The 25355-nt window shown below is 37.1% G+C and overlaps 1 protein-coding gene across 4 annotated transcripts; it reads left to right on the forward strand.

Moving 5' to 3' along the window:
• Positions 1-915: 915 nt before the first annotated feature.
• LOC104889358 (villin-3) lies at positions 916-25097 on the forward strand. 4 transcript variants are annotated; one of them, XM_010674552.4, is made up of 24 exons: positions 933-1265; positions 1883-1988; positions 2388-2487; positions 3289-3357; positions 3446-3682; positions 3789-3966; positions 4053-4185; positions 5482-5641; positions 5949-6102; positions 6191-6291; positions 6668-6826; positions 8840-8908; positions 8990-9058; positions 9176-9313; positions 11571-11699; positions 12773-12920; positions 13273-13283; positions 13368-13508; positions 13591-13716; positions 17261-17323; positions 21784-21891; positions 23312-23570; positions 24264-24508; positions 24593-25097. In XM_010674552.4, exons 2-24 carry the CDS (start codon positions 1933-1935, stop codon positions 24704-24706), a joined length of 2967 nt encoding a protein of 988 aa, XP_010672854.1. In that variant the 5' UTR covers positions 933-1265; positions 1883-1932; the 3' UTR covers positions 24707-25097. The 4 variants fall into 4 exon arrangements, with proteins under 4 accessions (XP_057249140.1, XP_057249139.1, XP_010672854.1 ...); XM_057393155.1 differs by having other exon boundaries at positions 933-1128; XM_057393156.1 differs by lacking the exon at positions 21784-21891 and having other exon boundaries at positions 928-1128.
• Positions 25098-25355: the final 258 nt, after the last annotated feature.

Raw genomic sequence — 25355 nt, forward strand, 5'->3', positions numbered from 1 at the left:
TCCATCACCTACGAGCCGATTTGTTATTAATTTTTGTTTGCAACTTTTAGTTTTTCTCAAAACAAAAAACAAAAATTTAAAAACTAGTGTTATCACATATGCGTTGAATGTGTGTCGTTAGTGCGAAACAACATGATCAACAATAAATTAAGTGTAATGAATATGCAACCCTTAAGACGATATATAATAAGAAGCTAAAAATAAAAATATTAAGCAACAAATAAGCATTAATTACATTTATCGACACATAATTATGTCATAAATTTCTAAATGAATACTATTATAAGAAATGTCTTTAGTGCTTATTTACAATTCTAAAAAATCTATACAAATATATTAAGTGTAATGAATTATGTCATGTCAATTAACAAAAATAAAATTAGCTTCCAACAAGAATTGAACCCGTGACCTCTTACAATTATATATGACACAATTACCATCTCAACCAACTTTTAATCATGTTTTAAATGTCCACGTTATTATATTTGTACCTTTTAAATGTTGAATTTTCCTTAATATATTTTAATGAAAATGGAAAAAAATACATATCAAATTTGTAAAACAGTACCAACCGAAGCAACGTTGGGGCCCAAATACTATTTACATATATCAAAACCCATAAACTAATATCAATGAAAATGCAATCGTAATGATAAATTATAATATGACAAAAAAAATGGACCAAATATGAATCTTAAAGAATATCAAGTAGTATAAACCTTTATGCGTGTACAAGTCATTAGTCATCAAGTAGTCAAAAACTGCAAAGAAAAGCAAAGAAGAGAGATTTCCGGGTTAAAAAAAAAACCACGAAAATCCGACATGGCCGGTGCCACCATCACCTTCATCCTAAATATTTTCAAAACACCAGGCTGTCTTAAACAACCCTCAATTCTTTCCATTATTACCAAACATACCCCTCTTCTTCTTCCATCAACTTTCCACTCTTTTTCATTTCATCTCATCACATTTTTCTCTCTCTCTCTCTTTCTTTTTCCTCTGCAATCTCTCAACATCAAAAAACTTCGAAAATTCAAACTATAAATAAAAAAACCCCCAAAAATATAAATAAAATAAACACACACAAAAAAAGGAAGCAATTATTCAATCACTTTCTTTTTTTTAGAGGTATATCCTATCTTCCCCCACCTCCCTTTGTTTTTCCAGCTCGAAAGACATTTTCTCTCTCCTCTTTTTTTTTGTTTCTCTCTTTATTGATCATCATCATCATCTTACCTCGAGATCGTTGATTCATTGATTATTAGGTTTGATTTGATTATTTTGTTTTAATTCTAGTTTATTTTGATCTTTTTGATGAATTTTGTGGTTTTGATTTGTTTGTTAATGATTGTTGATCGTTTTTTTAGTTATTTTTTGATTGATCTGAGGTTTTTATTTGAATTTTCTTTAGTTTTTTTGATCATTTTGATTTGATTTGTTGTGTTTCTGCATGATTTTGGTTAATTTGATGTGATTTGGTTATGATAAACACTCTCTAAGCTTAATTGTAGAAGAAATGGCGAAAGATTGTGGCATTTTCGCCTGTGTTTGATTGATTTTGATAAGCTTGTCAATTTTACAATTTACCTTGTGTGATCTTTTTCTTAAATCGCGTGCCTTGTCTGCATGATGCAAGTAATATGAATAAGCTTGTCAATTTACATTATGTGATCTTTTTCCTTAAATCGCGTGCTTTGTCTGCATGATGCAAGTAATATGAAACAAAGAAAGTATGATTGAATATATATTTTTTTGGATTGGAAAACTGATTGTTCGAATTGACAGTATGTATCATTTACTGTTCGAATTGATAGTATGACTGAGCGATATGTCTTTTGTTGTGTATGTTGAGCTTTACAAGTCATGTTATTGGTTTATGCAGTGTTGCTGTTTGGTTAAAACATTGATAGCGGGAGCACAAAAACTTCGAGGATGTCGAGCTCTACAAAGGCTTTGGATCCTGCTTTCCAAGGAGCAGGACAAAAACCGTATCCTTCTTTTACCGTATATTCTTATGTTATATCAACACCTTCTGTTGGTGAAGGAGTTAAATTTGGATTTTGACTGGTTTGAGGAAGAGGAAGTGAAAGTGAGAGTTAGTTTCGGAAACATGGTTGGTCTCTGATGCTTTTCATAGCTTATACCTTGAATGCTTTATTATATGATAAAGTTAATACTGCTCTCATATCTTAATTTAGTGATTTACTATGCTTCGTGGGAATTGGTCCAGCTTGCAGTTGGACACTTGGATTTCTTGCGTAGACTAATTCTTGATAGAACGGTGTAATTCTTACTAGTCAAAACCCTTGTTTGTTTGAGTTAGCTTTGTTGTTTATCTTGCTGCTTCTATTGCTTCGCTACCTGTTTGAGCCTTAAATTTTTTTTAGTGGGACTGAGATATGGCGAATTGAGGACTTCCTGCCTGTTCCATTGCCGAAGTCTGATTATGGTAAATTCTACTCAGGAGACTCATACATTGTCTTACAGGTATTATTGTTTATTACTTTGCATCACTATTTATTTGGTTCATTTTTAAGGTCTCAGTTCTTTTGTTTTCTCTTTTTGTTTGAAAAATTCGGATGGAGAGTTACCGTCAAAAGTAATGTGCTGCTAGTGATGATACTGAAGGTTTTGCATGGTCCTTTTGGAGCTTGGAATCAGTTGTGATTAGGCTGTGATGGACGTGTCTTCTTTATAAATAAGCTCTCTTTTTTAAGCAGTGATTGGTTGCACATTAACATTATTGGATAGGTGGCTGGGTGTTGGTACATTTGCTTAGGTTCCTGTAAGAAATCCTCTAATTGGTGATGGTTGGATATGTAATGGAGTGAGTATCTAATATATACATTGATGTTAAGGAGTCATCACCTGCAGCACTGCGCAGATATGTTATGGCTAGATCATTCTATCTACATATCTAGCATGCTTCTTTGCTCTAGAATACTTCACTTTAGATTCCTTTCTCAATTCTATGCACAAACCATGATGGAAATATTCTAAGTCTATCTTGTTCTGTTTCCAGCTGTAACAGTTTTTTTTTATGATAACGAACCTATGTGTAGAATTTCCAAGATACGTAGTATGTGATACTAGTATCTGATTAGTCGGAAAAGCATCTTTGAAGGTCAATTTTATAGAAGAAATATTCCGTCTCTGGTGTATATCAAATTTCATTGATTTTTTTCCTAGACGATAATTTATGTGTAGTTTATAGATTTTAGGAACTCTCTTCATGAGACCTTACTTTATGTTCTTCTAGCTTATAAGTTGTGATACTTAATTTTGCAGACAAGTTCTGGTAGAGGAGGTGCTTATCTATATGACATTCACTTTTGGCTTGGAAAAGATACCAGCCAGGTAGGTCTTTATCTGTCTTTTCCTTTTAATCTCCTTTTTGGGTCACTGTGGAGTTGAAACTTACTATGCGGTTAAATTTTTTTGATAGGATGAGTCTGGAACGGCGGCTATCAAAACAGTTGAGTTAGATGCAGTGCTTGGAGGGAAGGCTGTGCAACACAGGGAACTCCAAGGTTTTGAATCTGACAAATTTCTGTCATATTTTAAACCATGCATTATACCTTTAGAGGGTGGAGTTGCATCTGGTTTTAAGAAGCCAGTGGAAGAGGAGTTTGAAACAAGGTTGTATATCTGTCATGGAAAGCGAGCTGTTAAGATGAAGCAGGTATTCTTTGCCGTAATTTTATTCATCAGATTGGCTTCCACTTATTTATGATGTGGTCTGTTAATACAGAAGATTTGGAACTGGAATTGGTTACGTGGCTTTGCAGGTCCCATTTGCTCGCTCCTCTTTGAATCATGATGATGTTTTCATCTTGGACACTAAAGATAAGATCTATCAGTTCAATGGTGCAAACTCCAACATACAAGAAAGGGCCAAGGCCTTAGAAGTTGTCCAGTTTCTGAAGGACCAACATCATGAGGGGACATGTGACGTTGCCATTGTTGGTATGAGAGTAAAGTTTGTATACTTTTCTCATTGTTTGAGTTTGTGGTGGTGTGATCTTTTTCCTAATACAATGTCTTTGATGTAGATGATGGAAAGCTACAAGCTGAATCTGACTCTGGTGAATTCTGGGTCCTTTTTGGAGGTTTTGCCCCAATTGCTAGAAAGGTCATTAGTGAGGATGAAGTTGTTCCTGAGGAAACTGCGGCTAAGCTCTATAGGTATTCTCTCCCTCTTTTGTCTTAGAAATTAGAAAGATTACAGCAGAGTATAGATGTTTTTTTCTATAATTTTTTTTTTCTGTTGGCTGGACATCAGATTAGTTTGATTTAGATGAGATCATCTTATAGGTTTTCTTGCTACTTTTCCCAATTTTTTGCAATTTATATTCATTTTTCCCCTTTTTGGATTTGAATTAAGGAGCCCAAGTATAACTGTATAAGTTACTCCTCTCATCCACACCCTCTTTAGAATAGAGAGTGAAGGGAAATGATAGTGAAGCTAATTGTGCTTGGAATGCTCCCTGGACTGAGCTTGCAACTATATCGAAAGAATGAAACATCGAAACCTATGATTGAACTGGTCGCTTGACCACAGATGTTCTTATGTGGAGTTAAATTAAAGGCTGTCTTCTTGGGCCGGGGGGGGGGGTGTTATTGTCAGGTTTATCTCATAACAGTGAGCCCTTGAGCCTCCTTTTTGCTGCATTCCCCATAAAAGCTGCAGAGTTGACCCTGAAGGCCACCAAAAATAACCACTTACAAACAGAAGTCCACAAAAATTCAGGGGGGAGGGGGTAGGGTTTCTGATACCAAAACAAATGATTTGATCTTACGGATATTAGAATCTCGGACAATATGTTTCCAAAAGGAACTATAGACTACAAAGGGTGCACCTAAAGATTGTGGAGTAGCAGTGAAGAAATAACTAGCACAATTTACTTCTGTCTGATTTTTTTTAGATACACAGTTCCTATTTTCAAGTGTTTAATCTGTTCATTGCACTGGTGCCTTTTGCTTTAATGGGTGTGTCATGTGCCAACAGTGACATTAGATGGAAGGAGCTTTACTCGGGCTATATGCCAGCTTATGTATTTTTTTGTCTCTTGTCTAACATTTACTGTAAACTGCAGTATAATCTGGCTAAGGAGCGAGGCAGTATTAGTAAGCAGTCATAAGATCTTGTGTCAGAATTTTTTATGGAACTTTCATCATTGCCAAATTAACCAGCTTAAGTCATTATCCTTTTTGCCAAATATACGTTGCAACTTGCAAGCCATATATAACTTGTACATAGCTGTATCAATTGTTAAACTGCTGTTTTGATTGAGTTCGTAAACCATGCAAGTACATATGCTATGTTTCCCCCCTAAGCCTCGTATTGTAATTGTAATACAGATGCAAACCATCACTTTCTGCATAGTTGAACTAATAATATTCTAGTAGTTTTTCATTTTGATATAACTCCTGAGGCCTCTGTTCTTATGTAATGTTGTCATTCTGCTTTGGTCACTGTAGCATCAATGATGGTCAAGCTCAAGCCTTAGAAGGTGAATTGTCCAAGGGGAGGTTGGAAAATAACAAGTGTTACCTACTGGACTGTGGGGTTGAGGTATCTCTATGGTTTGGTCGTGTGACACAACTGGAGGATAGAAAAGCTGCCTGTCAAGCTGCAGAGGTATTGTGCACATGTTAAACCTTTTAGTTCTATATTTATTTCGCTTTTTAGATTTGGTAGAGAACCTCCTAGCCTATCCTTAAGAAGGGATAATGTTGGAGACCATGCTGGCTGGTGCAAAAAATCAATGGCCCATACGCAGACAACATAAGTGCTCACCCAACCACGAGGTTGGGGGTACGTGAGACATACTTCCCTTATTTACTGTTGTTGGCTGATTTCCTACCCCTGAAATTATAGAAAAAGAACTAAGCTTCATGTTTGTGACTTGACACTATGTATTGTTGTTCTTCACTACTTTTACCAGGATTTCATTTCCAGCCAAAAGAGGCCAAAGACAACACGTGTCACCCGAGTTATTCAAGGATATGAGACACATTCTTTCAAGTCTCACTTTGACTCGTGGCCAAGCGGGTCTGCAGCTCCTAGTACTGATGAAGGAGGAAGAGGAAAAGTAGCAGGTATCTTTGAATCCCGTTAGCTCCTAGTACAAAACGGTTATTTTGTTATTCAAAATGAATTTATTTTAGTGTTGTATATTCTTGGTAGCTTTTCTGAAGCAGCAGGGTTTAGGCGTCAAAGGTGGAAACAAAAATGTTCCAGTTAATGAGGATGTTCCACCATTGCTTGAAGCCAGTGGAAAGATTGAGGTTTACTTGTGTTTCTTTCACTTTTGTTCTTTTTTCTTTTCTTGTAAATAAACAGGTAGTACCCAGGCGATTCGCGGTTTTTTAATTAATATATTTCCAAAAAATATTGAATAAGTTAGGGCATTAATTACGGCATGTGTAACTAGACTTTTATTTTCAATGCAGTCATTTATTATGAGAATGAATGAATTATAAAGCAACAGTCATATAATGGTTTTGACAAAAAGAAAAATATAAATGTTCAGGAGGGAATTATGCTTTTCATTGGCGGAGAAATCTGCATTAGTGGCAGTCACTTTTGTAAAATTTAAAGATTCATCATTGCTTTTGGCCACAAATTGCATAGTGTTACCTATTGATTAGAGTCACTTTTTAGGTGTGGCGAATCAATGGTAGTGCCAAGACGCCAGTGTCAAAGGAAGATGTTGGCAAATTTTACAGCGGGGATTGCTACATTATTTTGTATACATACCACTCTGGCGAGAAGAAAGAAGACTACTACTTGTGCTGGTGGATTGGAAAGGATAGCATTGAGGTAAGGTTTTTGCGCATCTTCTGGCATCTTTTTTTGTTGTGAGGACAGCATCTATATTGGGCAAGAATTGTACTCCGCCACATGTCACCCCCTCCCTCTCAATATTTGGTCTCAAACCCTTGAACTCTCATTTTGTAAGTAACTGTCCAACCACAAAGCTGCAACTTGTGCTTGTGAAAAAAATGCCAACCGCAAACAATACATCATTTTGTCTTATTAAATAACCTCTGGCATCACGAGAATCCAACAACTAGTTATTTATTTCATGTCCCCATATTAGTCTAATAAAATTGCATTCACATGCCTGCTTCTCCATGACTCACATATGCATTGATGGAAGTTAGGCTTAGCCTTGTTTGCCACCTCTGTATTAATGAGGTGATTTCCTGGCAAAGATAAACCTTGAGTGGGTTTAATAAAGTGAACAGAATGAGAGAGGGAAGTTGTTGTCTGATTAAGTGTAGAGGGAATGGCCTGCCCAATCACACTGTCTGAGCCATGCCTTTGAGTAGGCTATGGCAGCGTGAACCTGCAACCTTGTTAGTTCCGGGGGATCAGTCTGTACACATTTCCACTAGGTCTTGGCGACGAACTTCTTTTTATTGCTTTCTTTCAGAGCACCAAGTAATTTGCCTATTTCTACGAACTGAAATGACAAGGGAAAATGCCCCAATCACAATGCCAAAAGCCATGCCTTTGAGTTTCTTGATAGTTTGAACCTGCAATGATTGAACCACAACCACCTACTAGCCTCGATGGCTGTGTGGAGGAAACCCCCAGGGTCTTGGGGTCTTGGCAACACTGAATTCTTTCCCACCGAGAGCATGGAACCAAAACAAGGCCGCTTTGTTTTATAAAGGTCATTATGCATGCCACAACTTCATTTAATTATTTTGGCTGTTATAACGTTATTGAAAATCTATTAGCGTATTGAGTTGGGAAATTAAAGTCTAGGGGGCGGGGATTGATGTTACACCCAAATGGGTTAACTCCAATGAGAAAAAAAAAGTGGCGAAAGGAAATCATAAATATGCCAACCAAAAACTCATTATGGGAGTTAGGACTTAAGAGTTAAAGTTCCCTTCCTTATCTTGATTTCTTGGCTCCTCGCAATGAAACGTTCCCAATATTTTTTTAGAAAGTTGTAAAATGATTTGAGCTGTAGAAGTATTACAGTTGTGGTGCGGGTGGGAGTCAAGACTATTTCTGCAGGACATGTCTTAATGCGTTCTAAACTCCTAACCAGGTTTTTCTTATTTCTCCTCTATCTGATTATAACGTAGAGTTCTAAAATTAAGCATATCGGTGGTGCTCAGCACTCAGCAGATTATAGCTGTTGCTGGTATTTGTTTGTCTCTGTTGAGAGTCAGGTAACTTTTGTCAGGCAGAGAGGAGAGAGAAAAACTGAGAGACTTCAGTAGTAAGGAAGAGGGGAGTCTCAAAACGAGGATAGATCCAAGGTGACGTCAAACATTTTAGTGAGGAAGTGGTATTGGCCCTATTAGGCATTCTATGTCCTTGCTTGTTTTGATTTTGTTGTAAGGAAAGGCTTGATTGTACTTGCTGGCTGGCTGGGATGCAACCACAAGCAGTGTAAAATTGTTCGCATCTGTGTCTTATATCCTCACTTCTCTGATCTCTCCCTCTCATCTGTGTCATTCATACACCCACACAAAGACGGGCATATACAAACTCTCTCTTGCTCGCTTTTTCAAGAATAGATATGCAGTAAGCACACATAGGAAGAATACTGTCTAAGTGGTTTTTTTTCTCATATAATTCTACCACTAAGGCGCTAACAGTGTGTGCTTCACAGCATACTTTCAATTTTCCTCGTGTTGCCTATTGTTTTCTCCGTGGGGAACTTTTTTTTTTGTTTTGAGTCCAGAGGTAGGAGAACTTTGCTGCTTTACAGAATTCTCTATATTACCAGCTTTCTCAGTTGATTTGCTATTCAGGGTATTAAACTTTGCTCCAGGATTACTTTATCGTTCTTTTGTGTCTTATTTTCAGGATGACCAGAAGATGGCAGCAAGGTTGGCTAATACAATGTGTAATTCACTGAAAGGAAGACCTGTCTTGGTATCATTGTCCCTCCTTTTATTACATTATTGTAGTTTCTACTTTTGTGGGTATCCATGCTTAAAGGTTTTTCTGGTGCAGGGTCGGATTTTCCAAGGAAAGGAGCCACCTCAATTCGTTGCAATTTTCCAGCCTATGGTTGTTCTTAAGGTAATTTTATAATAATCTTGTTTGAGAAATGTCTCTCCTTTTTTTGTTGTTGTGGCCACTGTTTTAGATGATTTTTCTGGTACATAATAGTTTTCTAAATCGCATCTTCATAAATAGGGTGGACTGAGCTCTGGATACAAGAAGTTCATCGAAGAAAAAGGGTTGACTGACACAACTTATTCAGCTGATGATGTTGCACTAATAGAGATATCAGAAACTTCCTTACATAAGAACAAAGCTATGCAAGTTGAAGCGGTATGCATTGTCTGCTTGGTTATAGTTTGAATATTATTGAATGATTCTGTGTGATGTCTGATGTCTCATCTGTAACCGTGTCATCCTTTTGAGTGTTCTTTGTCTTCTAGCTTGGTATAGTCATGAAAGTATGTGTTGTGAACTTGTGGTATACAATGAAGTGCTGTCCGTCTCATTTCTTTGTTTTAATAAATACTTGGGAATTGGGATGCTTATTGTGCTACTGATATATGGGCTGCCCTTCTTTGGAGCTGCTCTTATTGACTGACCCGTACCTGCAGAAGAACTTTTGGTTGATAATATATATGCATTACATATACATATCTATATACATATATACACACATATATACATATATACTTCCTCTGTTTTTAGTAAGTGACATGGAGAGAGAGTGGGGGACCACATGTTTAACCAATGGGAGGTGAGCATTAAGTGTGAAACAATTAAATAGGGGCAAAGATGTTATAAACAAGTTTTTTTACCACTTTGAGCTATGTGTCACTTATTGTGACATTTCTCTAAAAGGAAAGGTAATCAGTTATTAAAAAATGGAGGAAGTGTATGTTTGCATTATTATTTCTCGTAAATCGTTCTTCGTCTGTTAGGTAGAAGAGAGAGAGGAAAAAGAGGATCATATTTGCTATAAAATATAACTGGATCAAGTCAGAGAGGAGGCGTGTTGAGTGTTACTGAGAGTTTCCTATAGTTGGTTTGGTTCTATTTTTCACCAAAGGATAAGGTTCTCAGAAGCTTGTATTATCATTCAATTCTTGCTGTTTTCCAGAATCAATCAAATATAATATATTCTCGTAATATTCCCTTAATATTAAGACTTGGTGAAAAAGTAGGTCTGGTGGTTGGCTAGGTAGGCTTGCCGTTGGACCAAAAGGGTAAGGTCTAGTTGTGCAGGAAGGTGATAGAGGCAAGAGACTTGATGGTGGTCCGGGCATCATAGATAGTAAATCCGATGGTAGGCAAGGTGGCTTCGCCGGAAAATTCAATGGAGGTGGAGCAGGATGCCCATTTGAGGATGGTGTTCAATGGGAGATAGAGAACCAGATGTAAGTCCTCGAATTCCTCCACACCTTGGAGATATTTTAAGAAGATGATGCTAGGGGAAACTACGTTAATGGTCTAAATGATGCCTCATCATTTGATTATGTCAGCTTTTCTTTTGGTCTTACTGACTATAGGCCCAGTTCTCATCCCGGTTTCACTTATCAACCCACCCAATTTATAGAACATAAACCTTCTTATTCCTCTATGCCACTCAAGGGATATGAGTTGTGGCCCAAATTTGCCTTAAACTACTTCAAGGGGAAGTCCCACCATCAAGTTTCTCAACTCCAACCTTCCCAACTTTTACTAACCCCATCCAACCTTTCACACCAAATCTTCTTCCCTAGTCCTCCAACCTTGTGATGAAGAATTTGATGCTGCAACTGTGTCCAGTATGATGAGGCCGATTAGAAGTATCCACCTTTCCGACTAGGGGAAGTTTGGGCAGCCAGTAATGCAATTAACTGGTCAAAGGGTAGGTGCATTATAGGTAGAGCATTATATCTATATTAGTAGTAATTAACATGGAAGATTAGAAAGTTAGACGAAGGAGAGAAAGGGAAAAGAAAATCAGATACTGTACAATTGGAGGAGATTAGAGACTAGAGATAGAAGGCATGACGAATTTTAATTGAGAGTTTCCTTTACTTATTGGGTTTCCTTTACTTCTGTGTTGGGAGAGAACAAGCCTCTCGAAAGCTTTTTCTTATTATTCCATTCAATTGTTGCCATCGTTTAGATATCAATCAAATATGATCGTCTTCTTCCCTTAATTTAACACCCAAATGTCAGTTCATAGCATCCTTATGGGTTTCCTTTACTTCTGTACTAGTCTCATCTATTGCTATTAAGGGAATAGAATCATCTTCTTGTTAATGGCTCTCCAACTTTTGGCAGATCAAAATGTTAGCTCTTTTCAGTTCTTATCTCAGCAAAGAATTTGTTGACCTGCTTAAGATCGGCAAAGGCTTGTGTGGGAGCTAATGTTGTTTGGTTTTGTTTGTGTCTGATGCTGTAATTATGCAACTATTTTTCTGAATTTTAGAACCTGACAGCTGTTCGCAATTTTCTGTCTTCCTGGTATCATTGTCCTCTGTTATATTTCTGTATTTACTGATGATGCCTTTCTGATTAGTTTTTCTTTCTTATTTGTTCAGTTGCTTAAAAGCCATATTGATGCATGTGCTCATTTCAGGTGGCAGCATCACTGAATTCTCATAACTGCTTTATTCTGCAATCAGGATCTTCACTTTTCATTTGGCATGGCAATCAGAGCACTTTTGAGCAGCAGCAACTAGTGGCCAAAATTGCTGAATTTTTGAAGGTTACCCTTTATGCTACCGTCTTCTATAATGGACGTTGGTATTTGTGATTGAATAAAGTTGATTTTTGCATTATCTGCAGCTTCTGGATATGTGTACTCCTGCACCCCCTAAAATTCTTTCTGCTTGCTCTTTGTTGATGATATTCGTTTCCGTCACCCTTGCATCATGCAACGCGACATGATAGGAAAGCTTGTGATGTAATGAAAGATGATGTTAGATTGATAAACAGTATTGACAGTTCACTATGATTGCATCAATAATGGTTTTCAATTTCCGCTCCAATTTGAGCAAATTTTCTTGTCAAGACTCAAGAACCTTAAACATCTTAGCTTTTCAGAAAAAGCACCGTGGAAAGTGGAGTACTGCTTATTTCATTGTCATATAACATTATATAGTACACTGGAGTTCACAGCTATAATGTCTGGAAAATGAGTCTGATAAGTTTTCAAATTAGATTACACTGTTTGGCCCTCTCCTGCTTGCATGTTTGAGATCACGACAATAGCCATTTCTGGGGGTATTGGCAGAGTAACTCTGGCCAATATTTTCATAATATCACTGCTGCTATTGTGACCTGCCAAAGCAACCGAGAAAATGCTGTGGAATTTTTGGTTTTTTTTCCCTAGCCATGCCAATCAAGAGAACATTGATATTCTTCAAGATGTGTCCCAACTTATTAAGGACATGTATTACTTGGACTCTCCAAGAGTTGGACTTGTTGAGTTGTTGGAAGTGTCTGACATGGGCATGTTAAGCTTGTCTTTTCTCTCCTGTTAGTTTCCAAGGAGCATAAATAAGAATCCAAATCTAGTTAATATGGTGACTACGTGTCTCAGAAAGGGACAGCAACATAAGTTGGTGTGTCAGAGTAACAGAGATTAGAACCAAGCTTATGAGCCTTATGATAAGGATTTGGCTGGCAGTCACTTTGTGGTATATTTTGACTGAGAAGTTCATTGATGCCATGGTCCATGGGCTTGTTATACGGACACTTCAAAAAAGTTGTTTTACAACATTTGTTTTTGAATAAGTTTGACTGTAACTCATGCTTTTTACTAATTTTTGTTGTCAGCCTGGGAGTACTATTAAGCATGCTAAGGAAGGAACTGAAAATTCAGTATTTTGGTCTGCACTTGGAGGGAAACAACCTTACACAAGCAACAAGTCTTCTCAGGAACTTGTCAGGGATCCACACATGTTTTTCTTTTCCTTTAAGAAAGGTTGGGTTCTAGTCTATAAGCGGGAGTTCGTTTAACCCTGTTTTACTCTTGTATATGTAGAATTCACTTTGGACTGATTTGCATGATTAAGATTTACTTTTTATTTTTCCAATGTTGTTGGGATGATAACCATTTGTGTGTCTGGAAAGATAAGAAAAATTACATTTAATATGAGGGCACAATTTTGTTTACTTAAGCTATAGAGGGAGTATAAATCATAAAACAAGAGAAAAGAATTCATTCCATCATGGTCCTTGAGCCTCTATTGTTGACTGATGTGATTATCTGGTGCTTCTTTACTAATATATTGTCCTCTGATTTTTTTCTTTTCGCCGTGGCGGTGGATATGCAGGGAAGTTTCAGGTGTGTTAATATTAATTCCTTGCAATTGTCTAAATTTTTTTAGTGCATAAAGAAAGATAGGTGGATCATTATGAACATTTGCAGGTTGAAGAAGTCTACAATTTTACTCAAGATGATCTTTTGACTGAGGATATGATGATACTTGACACCCACGTTGAAGTTTTTGTTTGGGTTGGTCAGTCAGTTGACGCCAAAGAAAAGCAGTCAGCTTTTGAAATTGGCCAGGTACCCTACTCTGTACATGTGGTAAATATTTTACACTGCATATATGTATGGAACTCCAACCCTTTACTATATTCATCTGCAGAACTATATTCAGAGGGCTGTTTCACTTGAAGGGCTGTCTCCACAGATCCCTCTATACAGAATCACTGAAGGAAATGAGCCATGCTTTTTTACGACATACTTCTCATGGGAGCCAGCTAAAGCAATTGTAAGTGCATTTAATCGTTCTAAAAATGACTAAACTTTGCATATACTTCCTCCGTTTCGTTTCAAATGCAACAAATGAATATTTTATATCTCACAAATAATACTCTAAAATGAAACTGAGGAAGTATTTGATATCTTAATAGTGCTACTAGATACTTGCCATTGATATTTGAAGTTGCTTATTTAGATGATCTGTTGCCATTGAGATAAATCTTGTACTTTATAGTTGGATAGCAAACTAAGAACACATTACACAGGATCTATGAGTTATGTTAAGCTCTCGTCATCGTTTTGATTGCCTTTCTTTTGTCTATGCATAGTGTCAAAGGGCTTTTAAGGCACCACTGTAAGTTGAGGACTCATGTGATAGACATCATAGTGAGAACAAATCTGATTTGACGCGTAATAGAAGGTGATAGGATCAGATTGATTTTGGGTGAGTGCCAGATAGTTACATCAAGATAATGGCCATAATGCACAAATTTCCAAAAAAAATTCTACTTATATAAAAGGCGCGATATATAGAAGCAAAGAAATTATTTTGTTTGGACCCGAAGCTACGGATCGGATCTTGGAATCAAAATATTTTTACTAGTTAAAATATTAGAAGCAAAGATGTAATTTTTTTCTTAACTTATAAAATCTGATTTATTTAGCAGTTAATATTTCCCAATAATTTGTCTTTGCTTTCTCAAGATAGTTTTTTGTCAGATATGTTACATGTATAAGCTTTTTCTTCATAGCAAAGACTCTCACCATCAAGTCATTGACCTACTCTTGGATTCTTATTATCTTTTTCCCCAACTTTTTGTACTTAAAACAATTTAGTTATTCAATTGTCATGTACAATATTGTTTTGTGGTTGTACATTTATTGATGGTATGGTGTTTCTTTTTCTTCTACTTATCTTGTTTTCTTTATCGTACAATATGGTCTATAGATATTCTTGTCACCTTCGATTTTGTAGGGTAGATGTTATAATTGGATTTGTAAACACTTTCGTCTATTTGGTGATGCATAATGGTTATTTATGTTGGACTTGTAAGAGCAATCAAGCCTGAGGCAATACTGACGTGGATCTTATATTGCAATTCTTTTAGAGAGACCATGGCGGAGCCTAGATATGTTCTTTCAGTGGTCTAAAACAAATTAATGTATTTCTTAAAATAATAATAATTCAAACATAAATTTACGTATATAGAGAATTATGTTTGTGTCTATATTTATATAAATACATCCTCTACTCCATATTAATCGCAACATTTGGAATTTTACACTATTCACACACTCCCTTTTGAACATATATTATGATTTATACATTAGAATAAACATAATCATATGGGTTCTTGTTAGAAATTTTCTCGATATATACTATCAAACTATCTACTTTTTTAATATTTAATTGATAACTGAAAATTATAATGGTTAGAGTTGTGCGTTGGGAGACATAAAGCCCTATAGGCTATATGTTCCAATTCATATGTTGCAATTTTTTTCAATATTATCAAAATTTTAAAATTACTCTCAGCCATAATGTGAAACATTTTCAAAGAAAATAAGAAAGCCATTACATAGAAAACCCGCGCAGTACCGGGAATTCAACACTAGTAATGTTACAAATGTGGTTATATTTGGTTTTCTCTTTCTTAAGATTCCTAGAAAAGTCAAGTAGTCAACCTCGTAATTTACTGCGCTTTTTTTTTTTTTTTGCCTTTTTATCTGTTATAAGGGTACTTTACTTTTGCTTTTGCTTTTGCTTTTGCTTATGCTACTTTTCTTTCACCAATATCCTCGTAGTCTTTGACTCTTACATTCCTTCCCAGATCCATATCTCTTTCAGCCATATATTGCTACTTACCTAAAGACAGTCGTTATAGGAATTACATTTCACCCTAAACTTAAGATTACATTCTATCGTCTTAAAGTACATTTTCTGCTATATTCATGTTTGTTGCCTGTAGGTAGAGGATTATTTCAAAAGTTGGCCCATTACAAGTCATATTTTTGAGTTGTAAAGGGTTATTACATTACTTACATATATTAAACTTTTTATCGTACATAGGTGTACCATGAGCATGGTGCACCCAAGGCTATTTTTTGCTCATCACTCATTCGGAATCCTCCAATGAGCAAAATTCACACAATAGGGAGAGTTCTAAATGAGCTAAAATTAGCCTTGGGCATACCATGCACATGGCACCACGGTGTATAGCGAATACACTCTCTACATTTTGGGCGATAAAGAGCCCATACAACTTGTACTGGGATGCTCCATTGCATACAACTGCTGTAAAAACATGCCAAAAGCAATTGCGATCTATTAATGAGACACTATAACAGATTACAATTTGTTGATGTGTTGGTGCTATTTGAAATATAACCATGCTTCTTCACAGTTCTCTTAATAAGATTTAATTAAGCATCACTTGAAAGAAAATCATCCGCAAGCTTCCTGCTAGGTACCCTGTATTTGTCCAAGTCTCCGCTAGCTTGAACACCATCCAGAAGAGGAAGTTCACTTTTTCTTCGTGTTTTCTTTTTTCTTTAGTTTACTCTTTGTGCCCCTCTCCATTTTCACATCCTCTATCTATACGATCATTAATTGGTTATCATAGCTATTAACTATCAAAGACCTTACACGTGCATTTTCTTGATGATTACAATTCTTTAATGCAGTACATAATTAACTGTAAATGAATTTAAGAACCATTGATTCAAAATATTACTATCTTTTTCCCTGTACCAACATAACCTGTTTGGAAATTTTACTTTTGGCCTTGGTAGTTGTAATAAGAGATACTAGTATCTTTTGCATGCGATGCTTGCGTGACATTGCGCGTAAGTGATTTTGTGGAAGTTTTTAATTTAATCGTCATTCAAGTATATTGTTGTATTTTTTGTTTTTACTGGTGCAGACTGCATATGTAACTGCTTTGCAGTGGTAGGGATCCTTTTTTTCCCTTTCTTTAAAAAAGTGAGAGAATGCAATTAGTAATTTTGTTTGGTTAATAGGGGTATTTTAGGTAAAGAGGGTGGACACCAAAAAGTCAGGAGTTCCCATATATAATAGAGATAATGAGTTTGCCATATAAGAGTTGGCTTCTTGACAGACATTTGATTCATAGTGCCTCTTATCCTTGGCAGCTTACTTGAGCAGTTGAGCCTCATCTTTGTATGTATCAACATGTTGCTTTTAATCTGGTGTTGAGGATAGATACATGATGCACTTATATCATCTGAATACATAAAGTTGAGTTGGCTTTTTGTGGGACTGTCAGTTACTTGTTTCTTTAGTGTCATCCCGAGTACTTTGTTGGTTCCTTATTTACTGCATTGGCTTGTTGCATCACAGTTTGTAGAAAGGTTTGTTATTGTGTGCAATTAACACTATGTGCCTTTAACCATGTGTAAATGTTAATGCTTTTGTGCAAGTTCTGTTGTAATTTGATGAACCCATAGCTCACTGTTAACCTCGCCTTTCCTTTTACTTTTTTTTCAGTAGCTAGTTTTTTAAGTTGCTCCTCATGAATTTTTTTTGTTCACAGGCCCAAGGGAATTCATTTCAGAAGAAGGTCATGCTATTTTTTGGTGTAGGCCATTCTGCAGAGGTACTTCTTGAAGTGACTAATATGATATTTTATTTTTGTGGCTACTCGTATGAGGTAGTAGTATGCAATATCTATAAGTTATGCACCTAATATCAGGCATAAGGCATTAACCTGCTATATATTGGCTGTATAGTGATAGATTTATAGACATATTTGATGAAAATGTTACATGTTTGATTTTGGGAGGTTAAGTGGGAGGGCGTTCCTTCTAGTTGTTTTCATTGCATCCACTTGCTGGCTTCCACGATGATTCTAACTTCAATAACTTCTTTTTTCTGGACCGGGAATTTCTCACTTATGTCAACTATGGTGAGTCATTTTCTATTTGTTGCTTGTGAAAAGATCTTATGATGAAGAATACTGATCACTGTCTTGGATTTATACGCTGCTCCACAAATGCTGATATGATGGGCTGTATTACTAGGCTCTATTATGTTCAACTTATTTTAACTTATTTAAGAAAAAATAAGTTAAGATAAGATAAGATAAAATGAATAAAACGGATTAACTATGTTAGACAACACCACAATAAATTAGAAAGAAGATAAGACAAGATAAGATAAATTCAGATAAGATAAAATAATTTCAGATAAGTCAAAATAAGTTGAATCAAACAGATTGTTAATGTAACTGATATGTATCCAATTAGGAAAACCCTCTTGAATCCATTTTAGTCGTAAGGATATGGATTAAAATTTCTTTTGAATTTAGGAAAAACAACTTAAAAAATAGTGGATGAATGGAACGATTGTAAGTGGTTGTAATGGTGAAATTGATTGATTGAACTTAGAAGGCAATAACTTTTAAGGTTGAATATAGTGGCAACGACGATGAATTGTTCGAACTCTTAACAAGAATTCTCGTAGAGGTTTATTTACAAAACCTTAACAAAAAACTTAATCTCATGAAACGTCCTTAGTTTTAAAAAGCGCGCCCAAGGCGTACCTAGGCGCTAGGCGAGTGGAGGCGTGGGCCAAAATGCATCCACCAAGTCAAACGAAGCGCATGACAAGAGGCAAACTCAGGCGCGCGCTTTTTGCCGCCTCTGTGTGAGGCGTAGGCGCAGCGAGGCGCGCACTTGTAGGGAAGAGGCGTAGAAACGTCAATCTTGGTTGTATTCAAAGAAGAAGAAGAAAATTTCAGATTAAATGTTACCTTAGCTTTAATACACACATTTCGAGCAAAAGCCCTCACCTAATGGCATGAAATATCTCAAATTTCAACTGAAAATCAAAAGCCTTAATTTGGAGAAAAGACCCTAATTTGCGAAATCGAGATTTGTGTTAAATTGAGTGGTCGCCATACTTCCAGACTGTGATAGAAAAGGCCGGCTGGCATCCTCGCTTGATGTTTAGTAACAAATGGACGGTGGTCGCCGCCGGTGATTAGATTTGAGGTAAGTTCTCTGCGATTTACTTTCCCTTCTCTTCGATATACTTTTTCTCCTTCTTCGTCCCCCTCTGTCATCTTTTGTTCTCTCTTCCTCTTCGATGTGGAGTTATGTTTGATTTTCGAATCATGATACTCTGGTTCTCATGTTCTTTGGAAAAATTGATTTAATCAGTCCTAACTATGGATATCCTGATAAAAACAGTCACAACTATGGTTTTTTAATTGTTCAGCCCCAACTTTGAAGGGCGTTTTACAATAGTAGTCTCGGGGTCCCATTAGGTAATTTTGCCTTTTTTTCTATTTTCTTCCTCCCTCCTTCCTTCACAGCTCCGTCCTCCTCTCCACTGTCACCCAACCCCTTCCCGTTCTACCCCACTACCCCCTCCCCGACCTCTCCTAACCCCTCGCCCGCCACCCTCTCCTCGTGCCCCGCCACCCCCTCCTCGTGCCCCGCCAAACTCTCCCCCCCCCCTACAACTCCCCGCTCCTACCCCTGAAACCCCTCCCTTTCCCTCCCCTTCCCCCACTTCCCATTCCCCCTCCCTCTGTGCCAGCCACCCCTCCCCTGAAATCTCTCCTTCCTTCAGCTCCCTGCCAGCCACCTATCTTGCCCCCCAAACCCCTCTCTGCCCTAAAACTCCCTCCCCCCGCTACCACCTCTCCCACCACCAAAATACCTCCCCCACCCCTGAAATCACCCCGAAACACCTCCCCCACCACCCCGGAAACACCTCCCACACCCTCGAAATCACCCCCGAAACACTTTCCTCACCCACGAAACACCACCACCACCTTTGAAACCACCTCCCAAAAACCCTAGAGATGAAGGCGAGAGAGAACTTGGGAGGATGCGGGGGACTGGGGGTCGAAGGGTGGGCGGCGACAATAGGGTCGTTCTAGGACTGCGGGGTGGGGGACTGGGGGTGGTGGCAGTATGGTGGTAGGGGAAGGGGAGGGAGGAGAGAGGAGAGAGAATGAGTGAAAGAGGTAGAAAAAACAGGTGAAAAAAAGGGTTAATTCGTTTTTTACCAGTTTAGCAAGTCACCTGTTCACTCGAACTGCCAGTATAAAGGGGGGGGGGTTAAGTTGGGACTGAACAATAAAAAATGATAGTTGAGATTGTTTTTGTCACTACGTCCATAGCTTGGGACTGATTAAATCAAACTTTCCTTTTTTCTTCTATTCTGCTCTTTATCTTTCTTTTTCTCAATTTCGTGGAGCCCATTGTTACCTCAACAGAGAAGTAATTTTTTTTTGGAATAGCAGTGAACTAGAGAAGTATATAAGTGAATAGAAACATATATTCCTAATTTAGAAATGCTGCCAATTTTTTATTAATTACTTTTTTTTAATGAAATTTTATATTAATTACTTTATGTGTTTATCTACAGAAAATTCAATACCATAAAAAATAAATAAATAAGGGTGCGCCTCATCTACAAGATGCCTGCACCTTCGCCTTGCGCCTCGGTGCGCTTTGCGCCTTGCACCTTGGTGCGCTTTGCGTCTTGCGCCTCGATGCGCTTTGCGCCTTGCACCTTGCACCTTGCCCCTTTTAAAACTAAGTTTGGTAGTGTGAAAACAAGGCTCTGTTTTCCTATTTCAAATTAGGTAAGTCTTGTATGCTTCAGAACAGATTGATTGAGATAATTATTTGGATTAGAACAGACCAATATTTTAGATAAATCTTTTCACCTCCACAAGACCAAAAAGATTTAGACAAGACCAGATTGTTAATAGAGTGGAAGGCTTCTTTTTGTTATTAGGTATAGCTTAGTTTTTTTGTATAGGTGAATTAAGTACGATATTATATAATCTTTCAGATTGCACCCTTTTGGATTGTTACTCATGGTCTTTTGAGAATATTGACATAACGTTTCTTTTCTGTAATGCCCTACCATCATTCGCTAATAACCTCAACGGGTCCCGAATCTGACAACCTTGCTAGACGTCTTCTCAAATGACTGAGCAATAGTTAGATTTTAAGATTAGATCCTGAAAATGGTACTGCTAATGTGAAGGACATTAACAGAACAAAATCATTCCCTATCCTCAATTGAAAAGCAGGTGCATCCTTTGAGCATGAGGAAGACTAGACAACCATGCAGATCCCAACTATTAAGCTTTTTAACGTATCTACAGACACAAGCCTAAAGCACTTCCATTTTTACGTATCTTCAGCAGCAAGCCTAAGATTCTCCATTTTTACTTAAGGCAAAAGGAAATTAGATTTTTGAAAAGCCTGTTCCTCTTCTAGTCTTCGGTACTATGTTTTTTTCCCCTTTTTTAGTTTGTTTGCGCCGGAGTGTGGAGGGTGGGGAGGGTGGGGGAGGAATTGGGTTTCTTCATTTCTTTAGTCTTGCAATGCTTCAGGTTTGTGTTATTTATCATAATTTATATGTTTTCACTAATGGCTAGCTACAAAATAGTCTCTTTTACTAGACTCTTGGTGTTTTTTTGAATGTTGAGACTTCAGTTGAGATAAGAATTTGCGAAAAATATGATAAAGGTTTATTTGTCGATTCATTTTTTATGGGAGGGGGATTCATAAGCTTCATTTCCAGAAGAAAGAAAAGTACTCTTGAGCTTCGATCATGCTCATCTGTTGGGATTCTTTTTTAAGAAGCAATTTTCCAGTGAACTATCTTGAGATTTTGACTTATCTATATTCCATAACTGGCTGTTCTGGAAGAAAATTCATCTCAAACGTGAGTTATGAATGACTGTGAAACTTGAATGACAAAAATGTCGGGGATCAAATAGCATAAGCTCATAATGCTATATATATTCCTGTTACCGTAGTATATTATGTTAATATCAAAAAGACTTGTGTGGACCACACTAAATTTTGTGGACCAGGTCTGTTTAATTTTTTTTTGTTGATAGAATATAGAGGTTATGCAGATCCTTAAATTTCTTTTCTTACTAAGTGGGCAAATCCTTTTATTTTTTTCTTATTCTTGTCTATTTTTCTCTCTTTGGGTTCTGCACTTCTCTTCTTTGTTTACCTATTATGAACAGAGACGTGTCTGATGGAAACAGATGCCTGATTGTGTATGACCTTGCAGAACCCGGGTAGATCAAATGGGGGAGGAGCAACACAGAGAGCTTCGGCTTTAGCAGCCTTGTCATCAGCCTTTAACCCCTCTTCCGGAGAAAAGTCGGGTTCTCCAAATGTGAGTGCATTTATATGATTCTTATTTTCCTCTTCATTTTGGTCATGTAGATGACTCTTTCAATTTGAAGAGAAAGGGTAATAAATCAGTCTTATAAGGAAAGGAGGGGGAAGAAAGGGTACGATGTGGTTGATTTGATCCTTAATAATCACCCCCCCCCCCCTTAAGACAAAACTCATTCTTTTATGCCTTTGGTTGGCTAGCAAAACTGTTTTTTTCCTTCTCTTTTCTTTTACCCCTTTGACCTCTCTTTTTCTGTACTGGATTGCACCATATTGCACCATATCCTAGTCATTTAACTCATATACTCCCTTTGTACTTGGCTCTACTCAGATAGTTCACTTTGACACAGTCTGTGATTTATACATAAAGAAAACATATTCCTAGTGAGATCATGTTAGAAGTGTCTTGATATTGCTCGAAAGCTAGTGAACGACAAAACAAGTGAGGGTAGTTTTTTCAAAATATTTATTTTCTGTAACTTTTTTACTTTTTGATAATCGAATATCTAAATGGTAAGTTTTGTGCTGACATATGTGATGATGCGGAACCGTTACGCATCACGTGAAAGTCAAACAATATAGATTTTTTAGTTAAATTTAAATTTTCATATCTTGGAGATAGTATCGAGACGGATCTAGCCAAAAAGTATATATCACTAAGGATGGTCAAAGTGAAGTCTTTGGTTAGTGCAAATGTAAAATGATGGGGGAAGTATGATGATATTGATACTTAATCACAAGCTCAGCTAGAACTATGGTTCATGAAGATGGGAAGAATTTTTTTACTCTAAATAGGTAATAGAAAGATCCTTGGAGGTGTGTCAAACAGCGTGCTTGAGGCATGCTTCAGGCTCTAAGCCTCAGAAAAAGTGTTACTATAAATGAAAATCAGGATTAGTTGATCGTTTCTTCATATGATAATGGCTTGATTTTTTAATTACTATGCTTAGTAGTGGTTATCCTTATCGCTTACTATATATTACTTTGTACTAATATTGTTGAACCTTGATTTGAGAAGGCATGCTCCTTGGCTTATGTCGTGAAGGCTAGGTTCTGGGGCTCTTATCGCCTTAGCCCTTGTGCTTTGAAGTCATTGTTCTATTGGTCTGGTGTGTAGATATAGCTTTTGCCCATGGGGATTCTTTTTTTATTGTATGGATGTATTAAATATGAAAAATTTCTAAAGACGCTCCCGTTCAAGAAGAACTTCAATATATTATGATGTTAAAGTTATATATTATGGCATTTCTTCTATCTGGAATTATAGGAAATTTCAAATCCAATTGTAATTACAAAACAATTCTCTATGTGCACAGATGTATCTTGTACTCTTTTTGAAGTTATTCACTATCCCCCACCTCCCTAAATATGCATCTCCAGTTTTTATTGATCTCAAATATGCATCCTTTGATGAACAGAAGTCAAATGGGTCAAGCCAAGGGGGTGCGACGCAACGCGCTGCTGCTTTAGCTGCTTTGTCATCTGCCTTGAGCCCATCTCCTGAAAACAAGCCTGTTGGAGCCACTGCTCCAAAGCCAGTTAATACTGGTCAGGGATCACAAAGAGCTGCTGCGTTGGCTGCTCTTTCTTCAGCACTTACAGCTGAAAAGACACCTGATGGATCTCCTGCTCGATCTGCGAGGAGTCCTTCCCCACCTGGAGATAATACCCCGCCTGGTGAGTTTATCAATCTCATTTCTTTTGTTATATTAGGGAGGAATGTAGTACAAATAGCACTACTTGGGTACATTCAGATACCTTCACTGCAGGTCTTCTAGGAATCGCACCAATACTAGTCTGATTTCCTAGGTTAAGGCTGTTCATGTCTTGACCTCTCCAACATTCCAATTTCGGGTTAATTGCTGGATAAACCCTCAAATCAAATGTGTATGTAAATGATAATGTTTGCCTCTTAGAAAAATCTCATAGCTATCATTGGAGGTGGATTTTAAAAAATGAATTATTTGTGGGGTTTGACCAGATATTGGGTACTAAAGAGGAAGTACTTGTTTATAGGCAAATTTCGGTTTCTTGAGAGCCACTTAAGTAAAATCTTACGCTGTCATTCAGGCTTCACGTTTGTACGGATAATGTTTCGGGGGAGACGGGAGGAAATGATATGGGGTTGATCTTTATTCTTCTGGTAATATGTTTGGACAGGATCACTTTTCTTTCCCTCTTTATTGATAAATGTTTTCAATTGAAAATATCTGAAAGGAAAAAGTTTTCTTCGAGTTCTCTTCCCTTTCATCCGAACACTTTGAAATATGAACTCACTGATTATATTCATGGTTTAGTGGTAAAGCTGTCATTTTATTATGGAAGAATATATACATAAAAAAGGGTCACTTGATATTAATTCTCTTGCAGCTCGGAAAGAGACAGAAAGCTCTCCTTCAGATGTGACTGAAGAGACTCAAGAAACTACAGAAGATCAAGAATCAGAGGTTGTGGAACCAGTAGTACCTGAAAGCAATGACGAGGAATCAGTATCCAAAGATGAAGCTGAAGAGGAAGACTCTGCTTCTGGAAGCACACAGAGCACATTCAGTTATGAGCAACTAAGGGCTAGATCAGAAAATCCTGTCACAGGAATTGATTTTAAGCGCAGAGAGGTTGGTCCGCCCGTGAGATCAATAATGTTTTTGATAATTTATTGCTTTGAACAGCTAGTCATTCTCACTTGTTTCACATTGTAGGCCTATCTATCTGAAGAAGAATTTCAGTCTATTTTTGGTGTGACAAAGGAAGCCTTTAACCAACTTCCCAGATGGAAGCAAGACATGCAGAAAAAGAAGTTTGATCTGTTTTAGATTCAATTTTTCGATTGGTGATTACGTATTTATGTTTAATCTTTGCTGTGAAAGTTCTTCATGCTCATTTACAGAATGTTGTTGGTAAAAGATGTGAGGTCATATAGTACATTCAGCTTGGTTAGTTTTTCTTTATGGTACCTGCTCTTTGGGTTGGTGTTTTCTATAGCTGTTAATATTGGTTTTGATTTCGGGATAGTCGGTCCGAAGAGTGATTTTTGTATCTCTTCATTGATTTCATTTGGTTTAGAGGGGTCTTTAAGATGGGTCATCATTCTTTTTTATAATATACTAATCATGTATTCAAGACTATCGAACAAGCTTTGATCCTTTTGTCCAGGGTGTATATGTATTGGATTGTACTCTATAAAAGCTTTTGTCTTTGTGTCGATTACTCAGAATTATAATTATGTGATTCGTAGCTTACCCCGAGCTTGAGCATTGTGTTGCTCTGCTCGACTCGTGGCACTTTCCCTCGAAGTTGATTGGAGTCTCAATTCTAGTTCAACTTGTCCAAACACCAATTTGAAAATTCTAATATTGTTCTCAAATCTGAAATTAATTCGCTATTGATGTAATTCGGATCTCCATCATTTGTTTTCGCCATTCATTAATTTCAATAAAGGTTGCAAGTTTAATTTCAACGAAG

This window comes from Beta vulgaris, chromosome 3 (genome assembly GCF_026745355.1).
Source record: "Beta vulgaris subsp. vulgaris cultivar EL10 chromosome 3, EL10.2, whole genome shotgun sequence".
Taxonomy (NCBI): Eukaryota; Viridiplantae; Streptophyta; class Magnoliopsida; order Caryophyllales; family Amaranthaceae; genus Beta; species Beta vulgaris.

Bases quoted from the DNA above. Each gene is read 5' to 3' on its own strand.
- LOC104889358 (XM_010674552.4), top strand. From the start codon at position 1,933: ATGTCGAGCTCTACAAAGGCTTTGGATCCTGCTTTCCAAGGAGCAGGA. The intron at 3,967-4,052 runs GTATGAGAGTAA...TCTTTGATGTAG, and splicing joins ATGTGACGTTGCCATTGTTG to ATGATGGAAAGCTACAAGCT. The intron at 6,103-6,190 runs GTATCTTTGAAT...TATTCTTGGTAG, and splicing joins AGGAAGAGGAAAAGTAGCAG to CTTTTCTGAAGCAGCAGGGT.